Source organism: Pogoniulus pusillus, chromosome 6, assembly GCF_015220805.1.
Source record: "Pogoniulus pusillus isolate bPogPus1 chromosome 6, bPogPus1.pri, whole genome shotgun sequence".
Classification (NCBI taxonomy): domain Eukaryota; kingdom Metazoa; phylum Chordata; class Aves; order Piciformes; family Lybiidae; genus Pogoniulus; species Pogoniulus pusillus.
The window spans coordinates 20,129,918-20,147,643 of NC_087269.1; the positions used below are offsets into that span (position 1 = coordinate 20,129,918).

At 44.9% G+C, this 17,726-nt stretch overlaps 1 protein-coding gene across 8 annotated transcripts in view; it reads left to right on the forward strand.

Annotated features, from left to right (window-relative positions):
* Window positions 1-16,888, forward strand: part of ARHGAP22 (Rho GTPase activating protein 22) — a 164,933-nt gene extending 148,045 nt beyond the window's left edge. For all 8 annotated transcript variants that reach the window (XM_064144771.1, XM_064144774.1, XM_064144770.1 and 5 more), the window contains 4 exons: window positions 2,641-2,714; window positions 4,990-5,111; window positions 7,958-8,858; window positions 15,976-16,888. In XM_064144771.1, coding sequence (XP_064000841.1) covers window positions 2,641-2,714; window positions 4,990-5,111; window positions 7,958-8,858; window positions 15,976-16,204 — 1,326 coding nt within the window. In that variant the 3' untranslated portion in view covers window positions 16,205-16,888. The remainder of the gene's footprint in view (window positions 1-2,640; window positions 2,715-4,989; window positions 5,112-7,957; window positions 8,859-15,975) is intronic.
* The last annotated feature ends 838 nt before the right edge of the window (window positions 16,889-17,726 follow it).

Here is a 17,726-nt window from a genome sequence, read left to right on the forward strand (position 1 = left end):
TGCTGAGGCCTCCAGGTATCTCAGCAGGGCTGCACTAAAAAAGATTTGATTCTGACACCAACTGTTTAGGAGGAGGGGTTGTAAATGAAAACCAATTTTAGATTAGGAATGAATGAAAGTGCTTCAAGCTTCTAATAACACAACTATGAGCTGATGACATAGTAGTAGCCTTCTCTGCTGCCTGTGCTCTAGAGATGCACAAGCAGTTCAGTAGACTAAGCATGTGGCTTTGAGTTTTCAAGGGGAGTTTGGGTTTGTGGGAACATCTAAAGTGGTGTTAGTTTTCCAGCCCAACTAGACGCTCCTGATGGTGCTGATCTGTTACATACGTCATAAAATTCTTAGTTTTGGGGTGACTCCTTGTAAAACAATCATCTGTGTTGAATAACACTTGCAGCATTTCCGAGGAGGTAAGAATTATTACTGCAAAATACCAGGACGAATAACAGTGCAATGCCTCTTGCTTGTTAGGCTGCAGCTATAAGCATGATTTGTGTGTTTGTTAATAATGCAGCAGTTTTCAGTTTTCTTTGTTTGCTGTGGTGTTGTTAGGCTTATCCTTCTGTCACTTGCTGGTAAGGGTTTTTTTTGATCGTTTTTCTTCTTTGTCTTTTTTTAACCGGCAAGTATTTGCACCTTGACGAAGATACTTTATGTGTAATTCCTCATTCTTTGTGACCCAGCATGGATGATGAATTTTTAGAACTCTTTTTTTCTTTCAGGTGACATCTCACACCTTTAGGTCATGTTTCCAGCTGTTCACAACTGTCGTTTCTGTTCCAAAGCCTCCTATTACATCCAGAGGAGGCAGGGTATTTTAATTCAGAGCGCTTAAATACAGTGCCAAATACCAACCTGATTTCTATATTTGAAATACATTGGGTTACAGAATAAGACTCAGGAGGGAATTAGGTCTGTTAGCTCACCTATTTCCAGTTCAAACTCCTCACTTGAAAGTCGGATGACCTGAACAACTGACCTTAACTTTCACATTAGTAGCAATTGTCCTCAATTCAAAAGCTTTCAGATGTTTAAAAAAAGAGGAATGAGACTTTGAAAAGCGGCTGTTTTTTTACTGATGTCTCCATTGTTGCCATTGTTAAACCAGTGGGATTTTTAAGCTGAGGAGTTTAAAAAGGACTTGCTGCCTTTAACAAGTCTTTTTATTTTTTAGTTTCAGGATTTTTGCTGGAGAACTTGTTTTGTGTTTGGGACATAAAGAATAAAAAGTGTTCAGAATGTTAAAGATGGAGGCAGGAGGGCAGAGTGCTGCCTGGATATTTCTAGCTTATCTGGACCAGAGATATCAGGAAGATCATGCAGTGGATAGAGCTGGGTGCTAGGTTGGACTGGATGATTTTGGAGGTCTCTTCCAACCTGGTTGATTCTATGATTCTTAGAAGCTGGCCAATAAAATTCTCTACCTAGCAGTTCATAATAAATCAAGGAAAGATGGAATTAGATGTTTAACTGCATTTCTTTGGCTTGGAACTAGGTGCCTCTGGAATTTTTCTGTCATTAGCAGCCCTCCATCATTAACTGGCAGCTACCTCTCTTCCTGGATGTGCTTGGGTATCAATTTTCCCAGAAAAGATTTAGAATCATAGAATCAACCAGGTTGGAAGAGACCTCCAAAATCATCCAGGCCAACCTAGCACCCAGCCCAAGCCAGTCAATTAGACCATGGCACTAAGTGCCTCATCCAGGCTTTTCTTGAACACCTCCAGGGACGGTGCCTCCACCACCTGCCTGGGCAGCCCATTCCAATGCCAATCACTCTCTCTGGGAAGAACTTCCTCCTAACATCCAGCCTGTACTTTCCCTGGCACAACTTGAGACTGTGTCCCCTTGTTCTGTTGCTGGTTGCCTGGGAGAAGAGACCAACCCCCACCTGGCTACAACCTCCCTTCAGGTAGTTGTAGATAGCAATGAGGTTGTCTCAAGGAAAAAAAAAAATCAGATCTCCTGGGAAGTTGCAGCACTGACATGGACAGGCAAATGATGCTTGGGACTGGTGAAGGGCAATAGTCTTCTGAGGCTGAGGTTTTCATGAGATGATTTAAGTAGTGGCAGGGTTTTGTGACATCCCTCCAGCAGATGGCTCATCTTCAGCTTTAAGGTAAAGATTTTGTAAGGAAGCATGTCACAGCTCAGAATGAATGTCTGCCTGCAAAGGGGAGTAAGTACTCAGAAAGGAACTAATGGAATATAATTTAGCTTTTTAAAGAATAAAAACCCCAAACCTCTCCTCTGCTCAGCTGAGCATTACTGCAGTGTATTTATACAACACTCAGTGCCCCAAAGTTTCAAATAGGCCAGGCACATTTGCTGGTTATTTTGTACCAGTGCCAGTGGGTAGGCTTGAAGATTAGCAGGTCTCACTAACTGAAGGCTTCTACGTCAGCTATTAAAGTTGAGAGGAGGATTTCCACTGACTTCGAGAACTGCATCAAAATCTGGACATTGATTTTTGGTAAGGCACAAGACACCAGAGGACACCTTTTTTAAAGCAAAGCCTCCTTCTGTTACCAGCTGTTTTTCATGGTTTGGACTCCGAAAAGAGGACTTTGCATTACTTAAGGGAAGTCAGTCTACTTTTCAGTGTTTATATTAATAGTTCTTGGTTTTCCTGCCCCTCAGGGTACCCAGGAACTGGTTAAACAGGTGAAGAATTTGCCTCAGGCCAACTACAACCTCCTCAAATACATATGCAAGTAAGTGAAATTAATTAACACTTGAGAAAGTCACTACATTTGCTGAGGCTGTCTCATATGCAAATAATTTGCATTGAAAACATGAATATTCAAACATCATTTACACATAAATTACTGCTCTATAGGATGTGTGGATGTGTGTGATGGTTTGGGTGTTACCTGCCCCCCTCCCCTTCCCACTTTGGAAATCACCCAGACTAGACTCAGCCGGCTCTGGACATTTGAATGAAGCTTATTATTTACAGCTTAGCACAATATACAAGCAGATGATTACAGTATATACAGTTATATACAGAAATATACAAGGTAAAAGGTAATACAGAAACACAACTCCCCTCCCAGAAACCTGAGTCCCCAGGAGGGGCTCTCAACCACCCTTCCACCTTCTCCCCTCCTCTCTCAACCTTACCCCAGTGCCAAGGAAGAATGGAGGTTCCTCCAGGAAGTTAGGAAGCAAAGTGGATTAATCAGAGAAACGGCAGAGAGACTAGAGAGAGAGAAATGCAGCTGAGCCAGTTCCCCCAGGAGAAGTACTACTCCCTTATCTATGTTTGGATTCTTGTTCTTATACCTCTCAGCAAGCCTATGAGTGAATTAGGCATCATTCTTGTTTTCCTTTCACAGCCTGTAGTCTAGTTCTTCTCACCAAAACATTCTAGCTAGCTTCAAACTAGCACAAGTTAAACTTCTGCCCTACCTGAAGAAACCTCTTGGTTTATCCAAGAGCATCAGCCAAGCAAACTGCTGTCACTCACAGCCTTGGCAGCAGGCATGAATGATACTAATATAATATATTGCTTGTTTCGGTAGCATTTAAAGACTAGCAAAGAAAGGTATTATTTTTCCAGGCACACTGGAATATTTATGCCACACGTGGAGAAGCAGAAGCAGTCAGAACAGCCAGGCTGGCCTCAGCTCTGATTTGAAAGTGCAGTTGGGAGTGGCTTCATTGTGGAGCACCAGGGTACTCTCTGCTGGCTCTCCCAGCTTTTTTGCAAAGTGGCCTGGAAAGTGTTGTGGGAGCTGGAATGGACTTTAACCCAGGATCCAACATACTGAACTTGAGGTTGTATTCTTGTCTCCGTGGCTGTGAGTCCCTTTATCATCAGTGATATTTGCACATCTGGAGAAGGCAGTAGACACAAACGCACTTCACTTATTCAAGAGGTGTCAAGCCCTTCCCAAGTGTAAAGGCAGATAGCATTTCTAAAACTCATTTTTTGAATCTTTAAAAGCAATTGGTTTGTCTCACTGTGTGCTTCCATAGCCATTTCTTTTAATATCTGAGCACCTCAAAACATGAATGGCTGAGGCAGAGGAATCACACCTGTTTCCAAGTGAAGAAGTAAGGAAAGGCAAGGCAAGTAGACTTTACTTCTGACTTTGTGAAGAAAACTGACAATTCCTGTGTCTCTCAGCACAGTGTCCATCACAGAAAAAGAAACAAAAGTGCATAGAAGAGTCATGCTGCAAGTAGAAGCATTCAAAAATCTATTTAGTGGAGAATGACAAGGAAACTTTTGTCCCTGCAAAACCCATCCAATAATCCAAAACTTAACAACAGTTTAGGAAACTGTTCACTTTTGAGGCAACTGAGTCCTATTTCCTGCAGTTGTGGGCTTGTATGTCCTCTGTTGACTAATTATGTACAAGTAGTTTAGGTGTTTGTTACAACCTTTCTCTTACTACCTCTCCTATTGGGAAGATGTTCCAAATTCCAAAAACACTGTTACAAACTTCCTGCTGATTTCCAGATTACATGTATGGATAGCCAGTCTGTCTGGACCTCTTCATGTGCTGCTTTGGCTTTTTCTTCTGATGTTTGGCCAGCTGATGCATTCTCAAGAAGCATTCAAGCTGCTGCTTCATGTGTATTTTGTTAGATTCAGGCCACAAAGGTCTTTCCACAGGCTGCCAACTCTAGGACAATGAGATGGGTGAAATGTCTTTTGTTGTACTTGCAAGTGAAAACTGGCAGAAGCCAATCTGTATAACTGGAGAATTCTCATAAAAGTATAAAAATCTGTCTTTTCAGACCCAGTTGAGGGCAGCTACTCTTGGCAGAAACTATCCTGTCTTCTCTTGTTCATACATTGAGAGGGACCTGGGGTTATTATTGAGTGTCAAGCCTCCAATAGTCTCTAGAAGCATTTCAGGTATCAGGGTTCTATAAACACAGGACAAAACTATTCCTCTCCCAGAATGCCTACAGTCCAAGAAGTGATTTACTTATCCTTCCTCTCCTCCTTTGATTTTTCTGGGGGGGCTTTTCAAGGTTCCTCGATGAAGTTCAGGCTCATTCCAGCATTAACAAGATGAGTGTCCAGAACCTGGCTACAGTATTTGGACCAAACATACTACGGCCCAGAATGGAAGATCCAGTGACCATGATGGAAGGTAGGTACTACTTTTGTGAACTAACACCCATGTTTTGGAGCTGCAAGAGTATGCTGAAAGTCACACTTCTGTTAGTTAGCTGTGTCACTTGACTGCACAGTCAGCCACAAGTCAAGGAATCTATTTCACCAGTGCCTGTGTGAGGATATACTATCTGGGCGCTGTTATTCCACTCATCGCAGGATAGGAAGTGCCTCTCCACCACATGAAGATGCCTCTGCCCCATTGTAAGATGCTATGTGAAACTCTTCTGAAACTTACTACTAAAATACAGGCTTAAATGTTTTTTGGAAGGACCATCTTAGAATTACCAAAGTGCTATCATTTAGTATTGGTGCATTTTTGGTTAGACAAGTTGTAAAGAACATCCAGTCCACAATGAAGAGGTGTTTGCTGTGCCATGCTGGCTTTACAGGGTGTCTTCTAGTCTGTATGGATTGGATCTCCACAGAACTCAAGGAGTAATTTGACAATCACTGTTAGTTTTCAAATATAAGAATCTGAAGCTTGAAAGTTCATCTGCCTCCTTATGGTCAGGAAATGCCCAGGGCATGACCTCGCTGTGGCTGACACTAAGTCTGGGATACAGCCACTCCCCCGGGTTGCAGTGGAACACAACTCTGTGGTGCAAGTTGTAGCAGGGTCTTTGCATCAAGTTTTGTGGGATTTTGGCATGACTACAAAAAGAATTTATGGATTCATCCAGCATTAGGCACAGATGGAGATGCTGTGCCCAGGATGTCTCATCTCAGCCCTGGCACTGCTACCTAGCTGTAGGGGATAGCTGACATGGTGTTTAGATGATGGAAATCCCTTACAGAATGCCAGCATTATCACACCTTAGCAGCAGGAGTGCCTTTAGCTCTGCACAAGTGACCTCTGAAGGGCACAGCAGATGTGTGCCCCACAGATGGTGACCTCACTGTAAAGTAACAGGCCAACTTCACAGCCTGAGGTAGTGGCTCTTACTGTAGTTCTTCAGGGATTCAAAGCCTGCCACAGAGATTTGGGCCATATTGTTAAGCATAGATTTGAGACCTTTCCCTCAAATCAGGGAAGACATAAAAATGTGAGGAGAAAAAAAAATGCAGGAATGCTGGTTTTGGTCGTTGGGCTTTTTGTTCTCATGTTTTGTTTGGGATTTTTTGGGGGTTGTGGGTGTTTTTTGGTGGAGCTTCATCCCAGTATGCAGAATTATTCAGTATTGCAGAGGTGGGGACAGCAGACACCTCCATCTGTTTTATGATGCTGTGACTTCCCCTAGTGGCCAGCTGGCCAGCGCTGATAAGACTCTTACAGCCTTGGCCAACAACATGCTTCTTGTTCACTTGCTACAAATTACAAGTTTGGATTCAGTCCACATCAGGCATTGTGTTATGCAGTTCAGTTGATGGCACAGGGCCTTGTGCTGTGTGTAGGTGCACAGGTGCCTTAGAAGCTGTGGTTCCATGGTCTCTCGTAATCATTGTACAAAAATGCTGCAGTGACCTGAAGTTCTCTACCATGACAGATTTGAACTGTAGAAAGATGAGGATCTGGTGGCTGGATTTTTAGACTTAGTCATTATACTCACGAGCAACAACAATGGCAATGTTTTGTTTTATTGTTAGATAAGAAGGCTGTTAAATGGAAATTGTGGAGAAGTAGAAGGACTCTCAATTATATATAGATAGATAGATAGATAGATAGATAGATAGATAGATAGATAGATAGATAGATAGATAGATAGATATCTAAACTTCAGAGTATTCTGGAGCCACAGAATCAACTGATACAGAAAACTACCTGTGCCAGTCCGTAATAAAAAGCAGTTCAGTTATGTCTCTATTCAAATTTAAACCATGAATTTCAATTAGAAATACCTGAAGTTTGACAGCTGAACTGTTAGGAATGCCCTTAACTCCAGAGACCTTTATTTCTTTCCCTGCATTCACAGACATAAAATAGAAGTTGTAGGCGAGCTCAGTACCTCTTGCTATCAGGTCAAAACTTGGGCTCTCATCTTGAGCCCCTGAATATGTTACTCTCATTCTCTATTTCAGACAATACTTAAAGATTTGCTCTTTTTAAGGCTTTTCCTCTTTTTTAGGAAGTGCTAAGGGTTTGCTAAGTCATGTTCTCCACTAGTTCATAATGGCCTGTTCCACAACTGAATAACAATGACAGGTTCTTTCTAGAGATTTAAGTAATGGCAAGTGCTTTCTGTACTTGCTGCCCACCTTCTGCAGGTGCATGTGTATCATACAGGTGCCATGCTTCCTGCAAGCTTCTCTGTACACTCAGTGCAGCAGGCATTCTTGGTTCTTCAATGAACAGTAGTTCCAGAGCTGTGGAAAGCTGCTGCCTTTGGAGGCTGAGTGGAGAGGTGCTCCACTCCAGCAAATAGGCTACTAGGCTCAGGATCTGGCATGCATCTCTGCACAGAGCTATGCTGTCTTGCGTGGATGAAAACACTGAGGGTGATGCTGGTGCTGAGCCCCATGCCTTGGTGTGGTACAGACATGCCCTGTTTTCCCAGTGTCCTTCCGTCACCTTCAAAGGTGTCCTTAAGCAGACCAATCTACTAAGCATTGATAGTGATTTGTTTGTACTGTGCTAGTCAGCTACATGGGCTGGACTGATGCCTGTATCCTTCACAGTTCCCATTTCCAGCAAAGGAAATGATTCCTGTGCCTTGCAGTCCTGTAGAGAAAAAGCCAGAGCAGCTGTTCGTGCAGACCCATTGGGGTGCATGCTGGCCACAAGGCTGCCTCACAAGGAGCCCACAGAACATCTCACAGCCATGGGGAGAGTGTCTGATACCTTTCACGCCTCATCAGCTTCTTGCCTTTGTTTTCTCCGCACAGGCACCTCATTAGTTCAGCACCTGATGACAGTGTTAATAAGCGAGCAGGGGAGAATCTTCGCTGCTCCTCAGGCCGATGTGCCAGGGAGCCAGCTGGAAGTCAGACCCGTGCGTCAGCGCAGTACTGTGGAGTGGATCTCTGAGGAGGATGGGGACGACAGCAGGTCGGAGAACAGCGTCCCCAGCCCTGCTGATTTGCCGTCTATCAACGCTGCAGCGCCAGAGGCCACCCCTGAGCCCGTGGTGAAAAACGCTCCTGCAGAGCACGGTGGCAAACTGCCTCAGCCTGCCACCAGCCCAAACAAAAGAATGCAGACACTGCCTCCTTGGAAATACTCCCTGCGCCAGCAGGGAGCACGATCTGTGAGTCCGAAGCTGGGCAGCTCATCCTTAGACATCCCCAACCTCTCCTCCAGTGGAAACTGGCTGATGAATGGACTGTACTCCCTCCGAGGCCATCGCCGGACAGCCTCCGGGGAGCGAGTTAAAGACTCGTGTTCTTCCCAGAGACTCTCTACTTATGACAATGTCCCTTCCTCCAGCCTCTCCCTTAGCACACAGAGCATGGCCACCACATGGTCTACATCATCATGTGAAATCTCCGTGATGGACTCGGTCAGCAGCTGCCCAGCCTGCCGGGCCAGTGACTCTTCTGCTTTAAGCTCTCTCAAAACTGAGTGGGTAACTCAGGGCTCACTGTCTCAGAGTGAGGTCAAGACTGCAGATCTGGAGAACAGCATTGACAGATTTGATGTATGCAGTAGCAGCAGCAGCGAACAAAGCAACACAGCTGCAGCTTCCAGAGACTCCATCAAATGCTCTAGAGCCTTGCAGAGTCTGGTGGTGGAGCTACAGACAGAACTGAGCAAACAGAGGACTGAGTATGAGACTAACATTAAAAGGTAAAGTTATCTGCAGGGGGGACAAAGAAGTCATCTGTCAGTACTACTCCTGACTGCACATGGGTGTGGGCTATCAGGTGCTCAGATGCTGAGTTTGGATTTGGAAGACAGTAGATTTTGTTTTGGTCTTTTCTCATGGTCTGTCTTTTCTCTCTAAGAGAGCATCACAAGAAACAGGATCTCCTTTACATAGGGAATTCCAGTATTTCACATTTTGTTTTTACAGGACATCAGTCTGCTCTTTGTCAGTGTTCTGGGTATTAACAGCAAAGCAAATATCCTGGAGGAAAAGACTGGGACCTAGGGTGGTCAGGCCTTAGCAAGGATATCATAGAATCAGTCAGGGTTGGAAGGGACCACAAGGATCATCTACTTCCAACCCCCCTGACATGGCCAGGGACACCCTACCCTAGATCAGGCTGCCCAGAGCCTCATCCATCTTGAGCTTAAACACCTCCAGGGATGGGGCCTCAACAACCTCCCTGGGCAACCCATTCCAGGCTCTCACCACTTTCATGCTCAACAACTTCCTCCTCATGTCCTGTCTGAATCTCCTCACCTCCAGCTTTGCTCCATTGCCCCTAGACCAGTTACTACCTGATAGCCGAAAAAGTCCCTCCCCAGCTTTTTTGGAGACCCCCTTCAGATACTGGAAGGCCACAATAAGGTCACCTCGGACCTTCCTCTTCTCCAGACTGCCCCAACTCCTTCAGTCTGACCTCATAGGAGAGGTGCTCCAGCCCTCTGATCATCCCAGTGGCCCTTCTCTGGACACGCTTCCAGCACATCCACATCCCTCTTGTAATGGGGGCTGCAGAACTGGATGCAATACTCCAGTTGTAGTCTCACCAGAGTGGAGTAGAGGGGGAGAATCACCTCCCTTGCCCTGCTGGCCACACTTCTCCTGATGCAGCCCAGGATCTAGTTGGCTTTCTGGGCTGCAAGTGCACACTGCTAGCTCATGTTTAGCTTCTCATCCACCAGCACCCCCAAGTCCCTCTCCTCAGGGTCCACTTGGACATGGACCCATTGACAGCCACTCTTTGGGTGCAGCCATCAAGCCAGTTCTTTATCCTTCTAGTGGTCCCCCCATCAAACCCATGTGTCACCGCTTGGAGACCAGGATGTGGTGTGGGACAGTGTCAAAGGCCTTGCTCAGGTCCAGGTAAATGACAGCAGTCACTCATCCCTCATCTATTAATGTTGTGACCTGTTCACAGAAGGCCATCAGGTTTGCCAGGCAGGATTTGCCCTTGGTGAAGCCATGCTGATTGTACCCAATCACCTCATCATTACTCTCCTGTCTCAGTAGCGCCTCCAGGAGGATCTGCTCCATGATCTTACTGGGCACAGAAGTGAGACTGATTGGCCTACTGAGGTATCAGTTGGGCTATGCAAGTGCCAAGATTTGTACCAAATCACTCTGAAATTGAGGGCTTCTTGCTGCTTTATCTGACAGAAACATCCTTCTGGGAACTGATCTCAACCACTCTTTGGATATGTTGTGGTGGTGTTTGGACTACATCTCAGCTACAACTTTTTCAGCAGCCCTTCAGTGCGACTTTTGATTTCTGATGTGCTTATGCTGGTCCTGTACTCATATGGCCAGCTGCTGAATCAAAGCAGCAGGAAGCTGCTGCTGCTTGTGCAGCAGAACAGTGAACTGTGTAGTGCTTTTCCCACTCGGAAGTTTACTTACACAACTGTGACTGCTGTACTTCAGGTCTGTGCATCACTTTCAAGAGCTATGTGTGAGAGCCAGGGCTCTGGGAAGTGTTCAGTATTAATAACCAGGAAGTAATATGTATTAATTTGTGTGACCATATTAGGTTTTATAAGTGCATGCTTAACAATGACTTCCAGAGAAGTACTCAGGGACACATGCACATGAAGTACTGCTGCTTAAAGGAATGAAACATGGTTTACCATACAGCCAGATGCAAAGCAGCACACCGTGTTACAGTGCAAAAGAACCATCGCTGGTCTGTGCTCAGTAGCACTGCTACTTTGCACTGAAGAAGGGCTGTAGTTCCATTTCCTGCAGATGGTTGAGTTCTCAGCTTCTGTATGTGTGTGTTAAGTTCTTAGTGCTTTAGTCCTTCAGTCATTAAACCTCTGATAGGATTTCCTTAGGAATAAGTTCTTTATTATGAGAGTGGTGGAGCAGGGGAACAGGTTGCACAGGGAGGGGCTAGAAGCTCCTTCCCTGGAGACATTCAAGGTGAGCCTTGATGGGGACCTGAGTGACCTGGTCTAGTGGAGATGTCCCTGCTGACTGGAAAGTCCCTTCTGTCCTAGACCATTCTATGATTCCATTTCTCAGATCAGTCTCCCAGACACGGCACCAAAAGCCCACGAGTTGCACTTGTGTAGTGCAGCTGTAGGCTCCATTTGCCTCGTTTTTCTTGTAATTGCTCAAAAATGTCTCTGAAGTGTGATCTCTTCCAGTGGACCAGCTGTTAGGGCAGAGCAGCATTTGCTAACATCCTGCTTTATTTTATCATTGCCCTTGGTGGTAGCTTGCCAGTCTGCAGCTTTTTTTCTGCCTCTCGCATTGTACTAACCTTGGTATGTGAAAGTGGAAGGAGAATTGGGTGATACAAGTTCCACTTCCTACCTAGCATCACAGAGCAGAAGTAAAGCTCACTCCACCTTACTCCCACTTTGTTGTGTTCCAGGTAGAAGAACTATCAAGAACACCACCAAACTGCTAGCATAGTGTGTTGGAAAAGGTTTTTGAATGAGGATGGTAGCTCATGACTGTTTTGCTGGGTTTTTTTGATGCCCTACTGATCACAGGATATTAGGGGTTGGAAGGGACCCAAGGAGATCATCGAGTCCAACCGCCCTGCCAGAGCAGGACAATGCTAACACAGATCACAGAGGAACACATCAAGACAGGCCTTGAAAGTCTCCAGAGAGGGAGACTCCACAACTTTTCTGGGGAACCTGTTCCAGTGCTCTGTGACCCTTACAGTAAAGAAGTTCCCCCTTGTGTTGAAGTGAAACCTCCTGTGCTGCAATTTACATCCATCACTCCTTGTCCTATCACAGGGAGCAAGTGAGCAGAGCCTGTCCCCCCTGCCTCCTGACCAGCCCTCAGATATTTATAAACATTTATTAAATCCCCTCTCAGTCTTCTCTTCTCCAAACTAAAAATCCCCATGTGTCTCAGCCTGTCCTCACAAGGCAGTGCTTCAGTCCACTAATCATCCTTGTAGCTCTTTGCTGGACCCTCTCCAGCAGATCCCTGTCCCTCTTATACTGGGGAGCCCAAAACTGAAGGCAGTACTCAAGATGAGGTCTCACCACAGCAGAGTAGAGGGGAAGGAGAATCTCCCTTGATCTGCTGGATACACTCTTCTTAATACACCCCAGGATCCCATAGGCCTTCTTGGCCACAAGGGCACATTGTTGTGCCGTGGTTAACTTGTTAGCCACCAGGACTCTCAGCTCCCTCTCCACAGGGCTGCTCTCCAGTGCAGGACTGAAGCAAAGAAGGCATTCAGCAGCTCTGCCTTCTCTGCATCCTCAGTTCTCGGGGCTGCCTCCTTGTTCAGCAGTGGCCCCACACCTTCCCTATTCTTCCTTTTTCTACTGATATATTTGAAGAAGCCCTTCTTGTTCTCTTTTGCTTCCTTTGCCAGCTTCAGTTCAAAGAGGGCTTTGGCTTTCTCTGTTGCCTTCCTAGATGCCCTGACAACTTCTCTATAGTTCTCCCAAGTGACAAATCCCTTCTTCCATGAACTATACATTTCTTTTTTTCCCCTGAGACTTCCTTCAGGAGGAAATCCTCCTTGCTCAGCCATGCACGCCTCCTAGCATGTCTACCTGATTTTTACTCAGGGGCACATCTAGCTTGGGCTTGGAGGAAGTGGTCTTTAAAAATTAACCAACTTTCTTGGGCTCCTTTACCCTCCAGAGCCTTAGCCCATGGGATTTCTGCAAGCATGTCCCTGAAGAGCACAAAGTTAGCTCTGCAGAAGTCCAGGGTTGCAATTCTACTTGCTGGTTTGATTCTACCCTGTAGAATACTAAACTCCACCCTGTCATGATCACTGTCCCCAGGGCTGTTTCTGACCTTAATGTCCTCAACCAGTCCCTCTCTATTAGTTAATACAAGGTCGAGCAGGGCACCTCTCCTTGTTGTCTCCCCCACTACCTGCATCAAGAAGTTATCATCGATACACTGCGAAAGCCTCCTGGGCTGGCTGTGCAGTCTTCCCAGCAAACATCAGGGTGATTGAAGTCACCCATGAGTACCAAGTATTAGACCTAGAGGCTAGATGCAGAATGATGATGCTCTTCTACTGATGCAGAATGCGAGGCCAATGAGGGTATGTGCCTTGCATTTAATTCTGCAGGGCTGGCAAGCCTTGTTACAGGGATACAGAACGATAAACAGAAAGCAAATGAGGCTGCTAAAGCTTGGAGATGTGTGCCTGCACATTTCTAGCTGGCACCTGAGGGAAGAGATGACTTTCCACTTCCTATTGGTAGAAATGTTCCAACAGGGCCTCCAGCTTTTGATGTCAGAGACATCCAGGAATATCTGTTCTTCATTCCAGCTGTCGAGGAGTTTCAGCTGGACCAGCTCAAACACCTGCCTTCCCCTTCAGCTGGACAGGGACAGAAAGCACTGTGACTGGCAGACTATGAATTAGCCAGGTCTCATAGGCCAAAGGATGCTCTGGGCAACCTGGTCTAGTTGCGGGCATCGCTTCTGACTACAAGGGAGGTTGGACTAGATGACCTCTAGAGGTCCCTTCCAGCCCAGTCCGTTCTAGGATTCCATGAAAGTAACTAAAAGAAAAAATGCCTAAGGAACCAAGTTTCACAAAACAGTGCAAGATGCAATCACTGTTTTTTGTATGAACCAGGAGGACTCCAGCTGTTCAGAATTATGCCCTGAAGGATCTTGCTGTCATTTCTAAGAATTTCTAGCCAAGTTTTTCGGCTCTCAAAAATTTTGCACTGTTTTTACTGTGTCTGCAGCAATTTACATGCACAAAAAAAATATGTAGCCTTCCAAACTGCACGAAAGCCTGCTCCTGTGGAAAGACAGGTACTAGCTAGCAAAGGGAGGCTGTTTAGCAAGGGAACTCACTAGCTTTATATAATTTAGTCCCCAGAAGTAATAACCAGTTCCTTCACCATTGCACATGAGCTTGTGTGGTTTGTAGAACTCGCTGTGTGTAGCAGGGTATGTTTTAATGAAGGAATATGAGCTTTTGTTGGCACATACATAAATGGAGAGAAAGCAGAGTCAATACCTGCCTGGGGCAGAGGTAAGGAGCACTTGCTGATGGAAAAGCTGTTATTTATCATCAACTGCCCATTTTCTTGCGCTTAGTCAGAGGGAGGCAAGTTTTATGGCCTTCCTGTAACCAGTCTGTTCCAGAGCATTTCTCCCTCGAGGTTAGTACAATTATCTGGCATTCTCTGTTGCGTTTCAGTAACTCATGTTTACCACCTGGGACTGGAGAGGACCTATCACGCTGTTTATGTAGAAATACAGTAGGTACTGTGACCCTGTGTAATTCAGACAGCGGACAGCTAGTCTAGGCTGCTGTAGCTGACCCCTAAACTTTGTGGTGAAGAAAGGGATAGCTCAGAGCTGTAGTAGGCAACAAAAATGTTACAAAGGGGATGTGTGATGATTAGCATGCTTGCTTCAGCAGAGTCTCTTGGATTACAGAATACAGCTGTGTAGGGGGTGAGAAGTCTCCCTTCACCAGTGGGCATTTTTTTTGCACATGGTATAGATTCCTGTTCACACCTCAGTGCAGCTACCAATCTGCTGGAGTTTATCAGCACACCTGTGTGACTTCTAAGGTGCTGTGAAAGTTGTGACAAAAGTCCTATTTCCATCCTTAGCTGTGACAGGACAGTTTAAGGGGAGGTCCTGCATTGCCTGCCCTAGTTTCCTTCTTGAACTCAGATCTTCCTGGGACTGTCTCACTTTTTATTATTTTGTTGTTGTCCAGTCTGTGGCATTCCCTTGTTGAGTGTCACTTGCCCTGGTTAAAAATAAGTCTTTCACAGGGAAGCCAAGCATCCTAGCTACACAGCTGAGTATGCAAATCAGTGAAGAGGTGCTGGTGCCTGTGTGTGGGGCTGTAGTTTGGTGGGGTTTTTTAAGTGAGAGAGGGGACACTTTTCCTAGAAAAAGCCTGATTTTTAAACCCCCCCTTTCTGAACATTCTAGTGATCAGAAGTTGCCAAGTGGATATTCTCCGTCCTCTGTGTCAGCACCACTGTTCTGTCTTGTGCTTAGGAAACATGCTGGGGATCAGAGAATCATAGAATGTCAGGGGCTGGAAGTGACCTCAAAAGATCAACCAGTCCAAACCCCCTACCAGATCTTATAGGAACACGTCCAGGTGGGTTTTGACTATTTCCAGACTCCACAAACCCCCTGGGCAGCCTGTTCAGTGTTCTGACACCCTCACAGTGAGAAAGATGATTTCTTGCTTGTGTCAGACAAAAAAACCCCATGGATCTTGATCTCTGGCCTCCGTAGAGAAAAGCTCTTAGTCTTGCTTTAGTTTTGTGCACAAGCAAACCAAGGTCTGTTCTTCAGATTCTTCCTCACACGAAATGTTTGGTTTTGTAAATCTTGTGTGGTATGAAAATCTTTTATTCCTCAGTTCTGGCATCAGTAACAAAACTGAAAATACCATAAAATGGATTATGAGGGAAGACCAAGACCTCATTCCTACCTGACCTCCAAAGAAGTTTCCCTGTACTGGATATCCATGTAGAGAACCATGGGATCAGGATGAAAACAGGGGTTAAAATATTATTGAACTTAGCCCAAGGAGTTAATATAGCTGCTCAGACCCTCAGTACGTTGCCCAGAAGTAAGCACTGGATTGTAAAACTGCAGCATATTGTTTCAAGATCCAAACAGAAGCTCTCTGCCCCTGAACTCTACATTAATGAAATGGCAATTAGTGCCCACCTTTCAAATCTCCTCTTAGAAGTAAGATATTTTAGCTCTACATGGAGCAACTTCTATTTATCATAGCTATAATCAGTATTTATCCAGCTACTTTAAAAACAAACAAACCACATTTTTCCCCCCTTTCCTGTCTCTCTCCCCTTTGGTTTTAAGAATTGAAGAAACAAGTGCAGACCTGAGGAAGCATGTGGCTAGGCTAGAAGAAGAACTGGACCAAGAACGCAAGAAGTACACCATGCTGGAGATAAAGCTGCGGAATTCTGAGCGCGCTCGTGAAGATGCCGAGAAAAGAAATCACCTCCTGCAGAAGGAAATGGAAGACTTTTTTTCAACATTAGGATGTTTAACTGTTGGGAGTCAAAGTGCTAAAGTTCCCAACTAGAACAAGCTGATGTACAGCACAGAAAAATCCTATTTCTGGCAAACCCAGTGAGAACTGACATTTTGTGCTGGTATACTCATGTATCATGAGTAATTCTACAGTCATTGTGCTCCCAGTGATACCTGCTCTGTTGTCTTTACATGTGCTGTAGTATTTGGGCCAACTAGGAGACACTGCTAAGCATAATGTTTGAAAGTTTAGATGTCAGATTGTCAAGAAAGAGGAGGAAGCCTTTTTATTCACAAACCAAAAGATACTGTTCTCCACAGCTGTACTGCTGCTGTCTTCAGACTTACTGCACCATCCTTTTGCTAGCTCAAGGACAATGGAAAGTCCTGCAAGGTGGGAAAGATGGCCAGAGCCAATGGACAGGCTGAGCTTGGAGCTGAGGATCTCCTACACATCACATGCACTTGGGAGGATGGCAGTTCCAGTACATCACCCATGTGGTTGAGCATGGGTTTAATGAGGTGATTTTTTTCCCCTGTTCCCTATATAAATTTTGTTCAAAGTTCTCATTCCTTAAAGTGGTATTATTTTATGAAGATAATGTGAAAATGAAGTCCAGAAATGAGCTGAACATAACAAAATCTTGACAATTCACTAAAATTGTCCCTTAGCCACTCAACAGTTCCAGTGTGTTTCACAAAAAATGCAACTTATTAAACTGTATGTGATTAATAATCAGATTTGCCTCAGAAACTCCATGGAACTTTAAATATGCATTTTGCTCTAGGTATCCTGGGAGGCTGAGCCAAAAATAGAGCAGTAGTAGCTGCAAGAAAATAAATCTTGAGTTGATGTACATTGATCTGACATCAAGGTAGGAGAAAAAAGATTCTTATCATCAAAACACACCCAACTGCTGAGGGTTACTCCCTCTATAAAACTTTAATAGCAAAACCTATGGTAAGAGAAATCAGCACAATTAGCACAGGGCATCTATCTTCAACCGTCCCACAACAATTTACACCGAGCTGCCATGTAGCATTTCTCATGACAGCAGCTGGGGTTTTTTTGTTGTTAGTTGACAGGGAGGAGTATCACAGACAGCCCAGCAGCCTCAAGTCCTTATGTCTACAAGAGAAAAATCATTAGGATGAAGTTGTAATTTCCAGTAACTAGCTGCCAAGGCTGATTATCCCTTTAAGAGACTTCTTTGAGAAGTTCTGCCTAACATTTGCAGTGCTTTCAGCCACATGGAGCCTGCACCCAGAAAACTGAACTCTGCTTACCAGCCCAGAACTCAAAGCACTGTTCACCCTTCCTTGGCATGTCTCTTTGACAGCTGAGGCAGCTTGGGAGAAGAATGTCTTTTAATGGAAAAGTGCCACAGCAGAATGAACTGGCTAAAGGGAAAGTACAGACTAATGAAAGTGCTTGCTTTATTTATTTATATATATATATATATATATATTTTAATGACCTGAATCTGTCTTTTCTCACTAGAGAAGAATACATCTCAATCGTCTGGAAATAAACATAGTATGGGCTTTATTTACATGCCAGCAGGCTCTACATC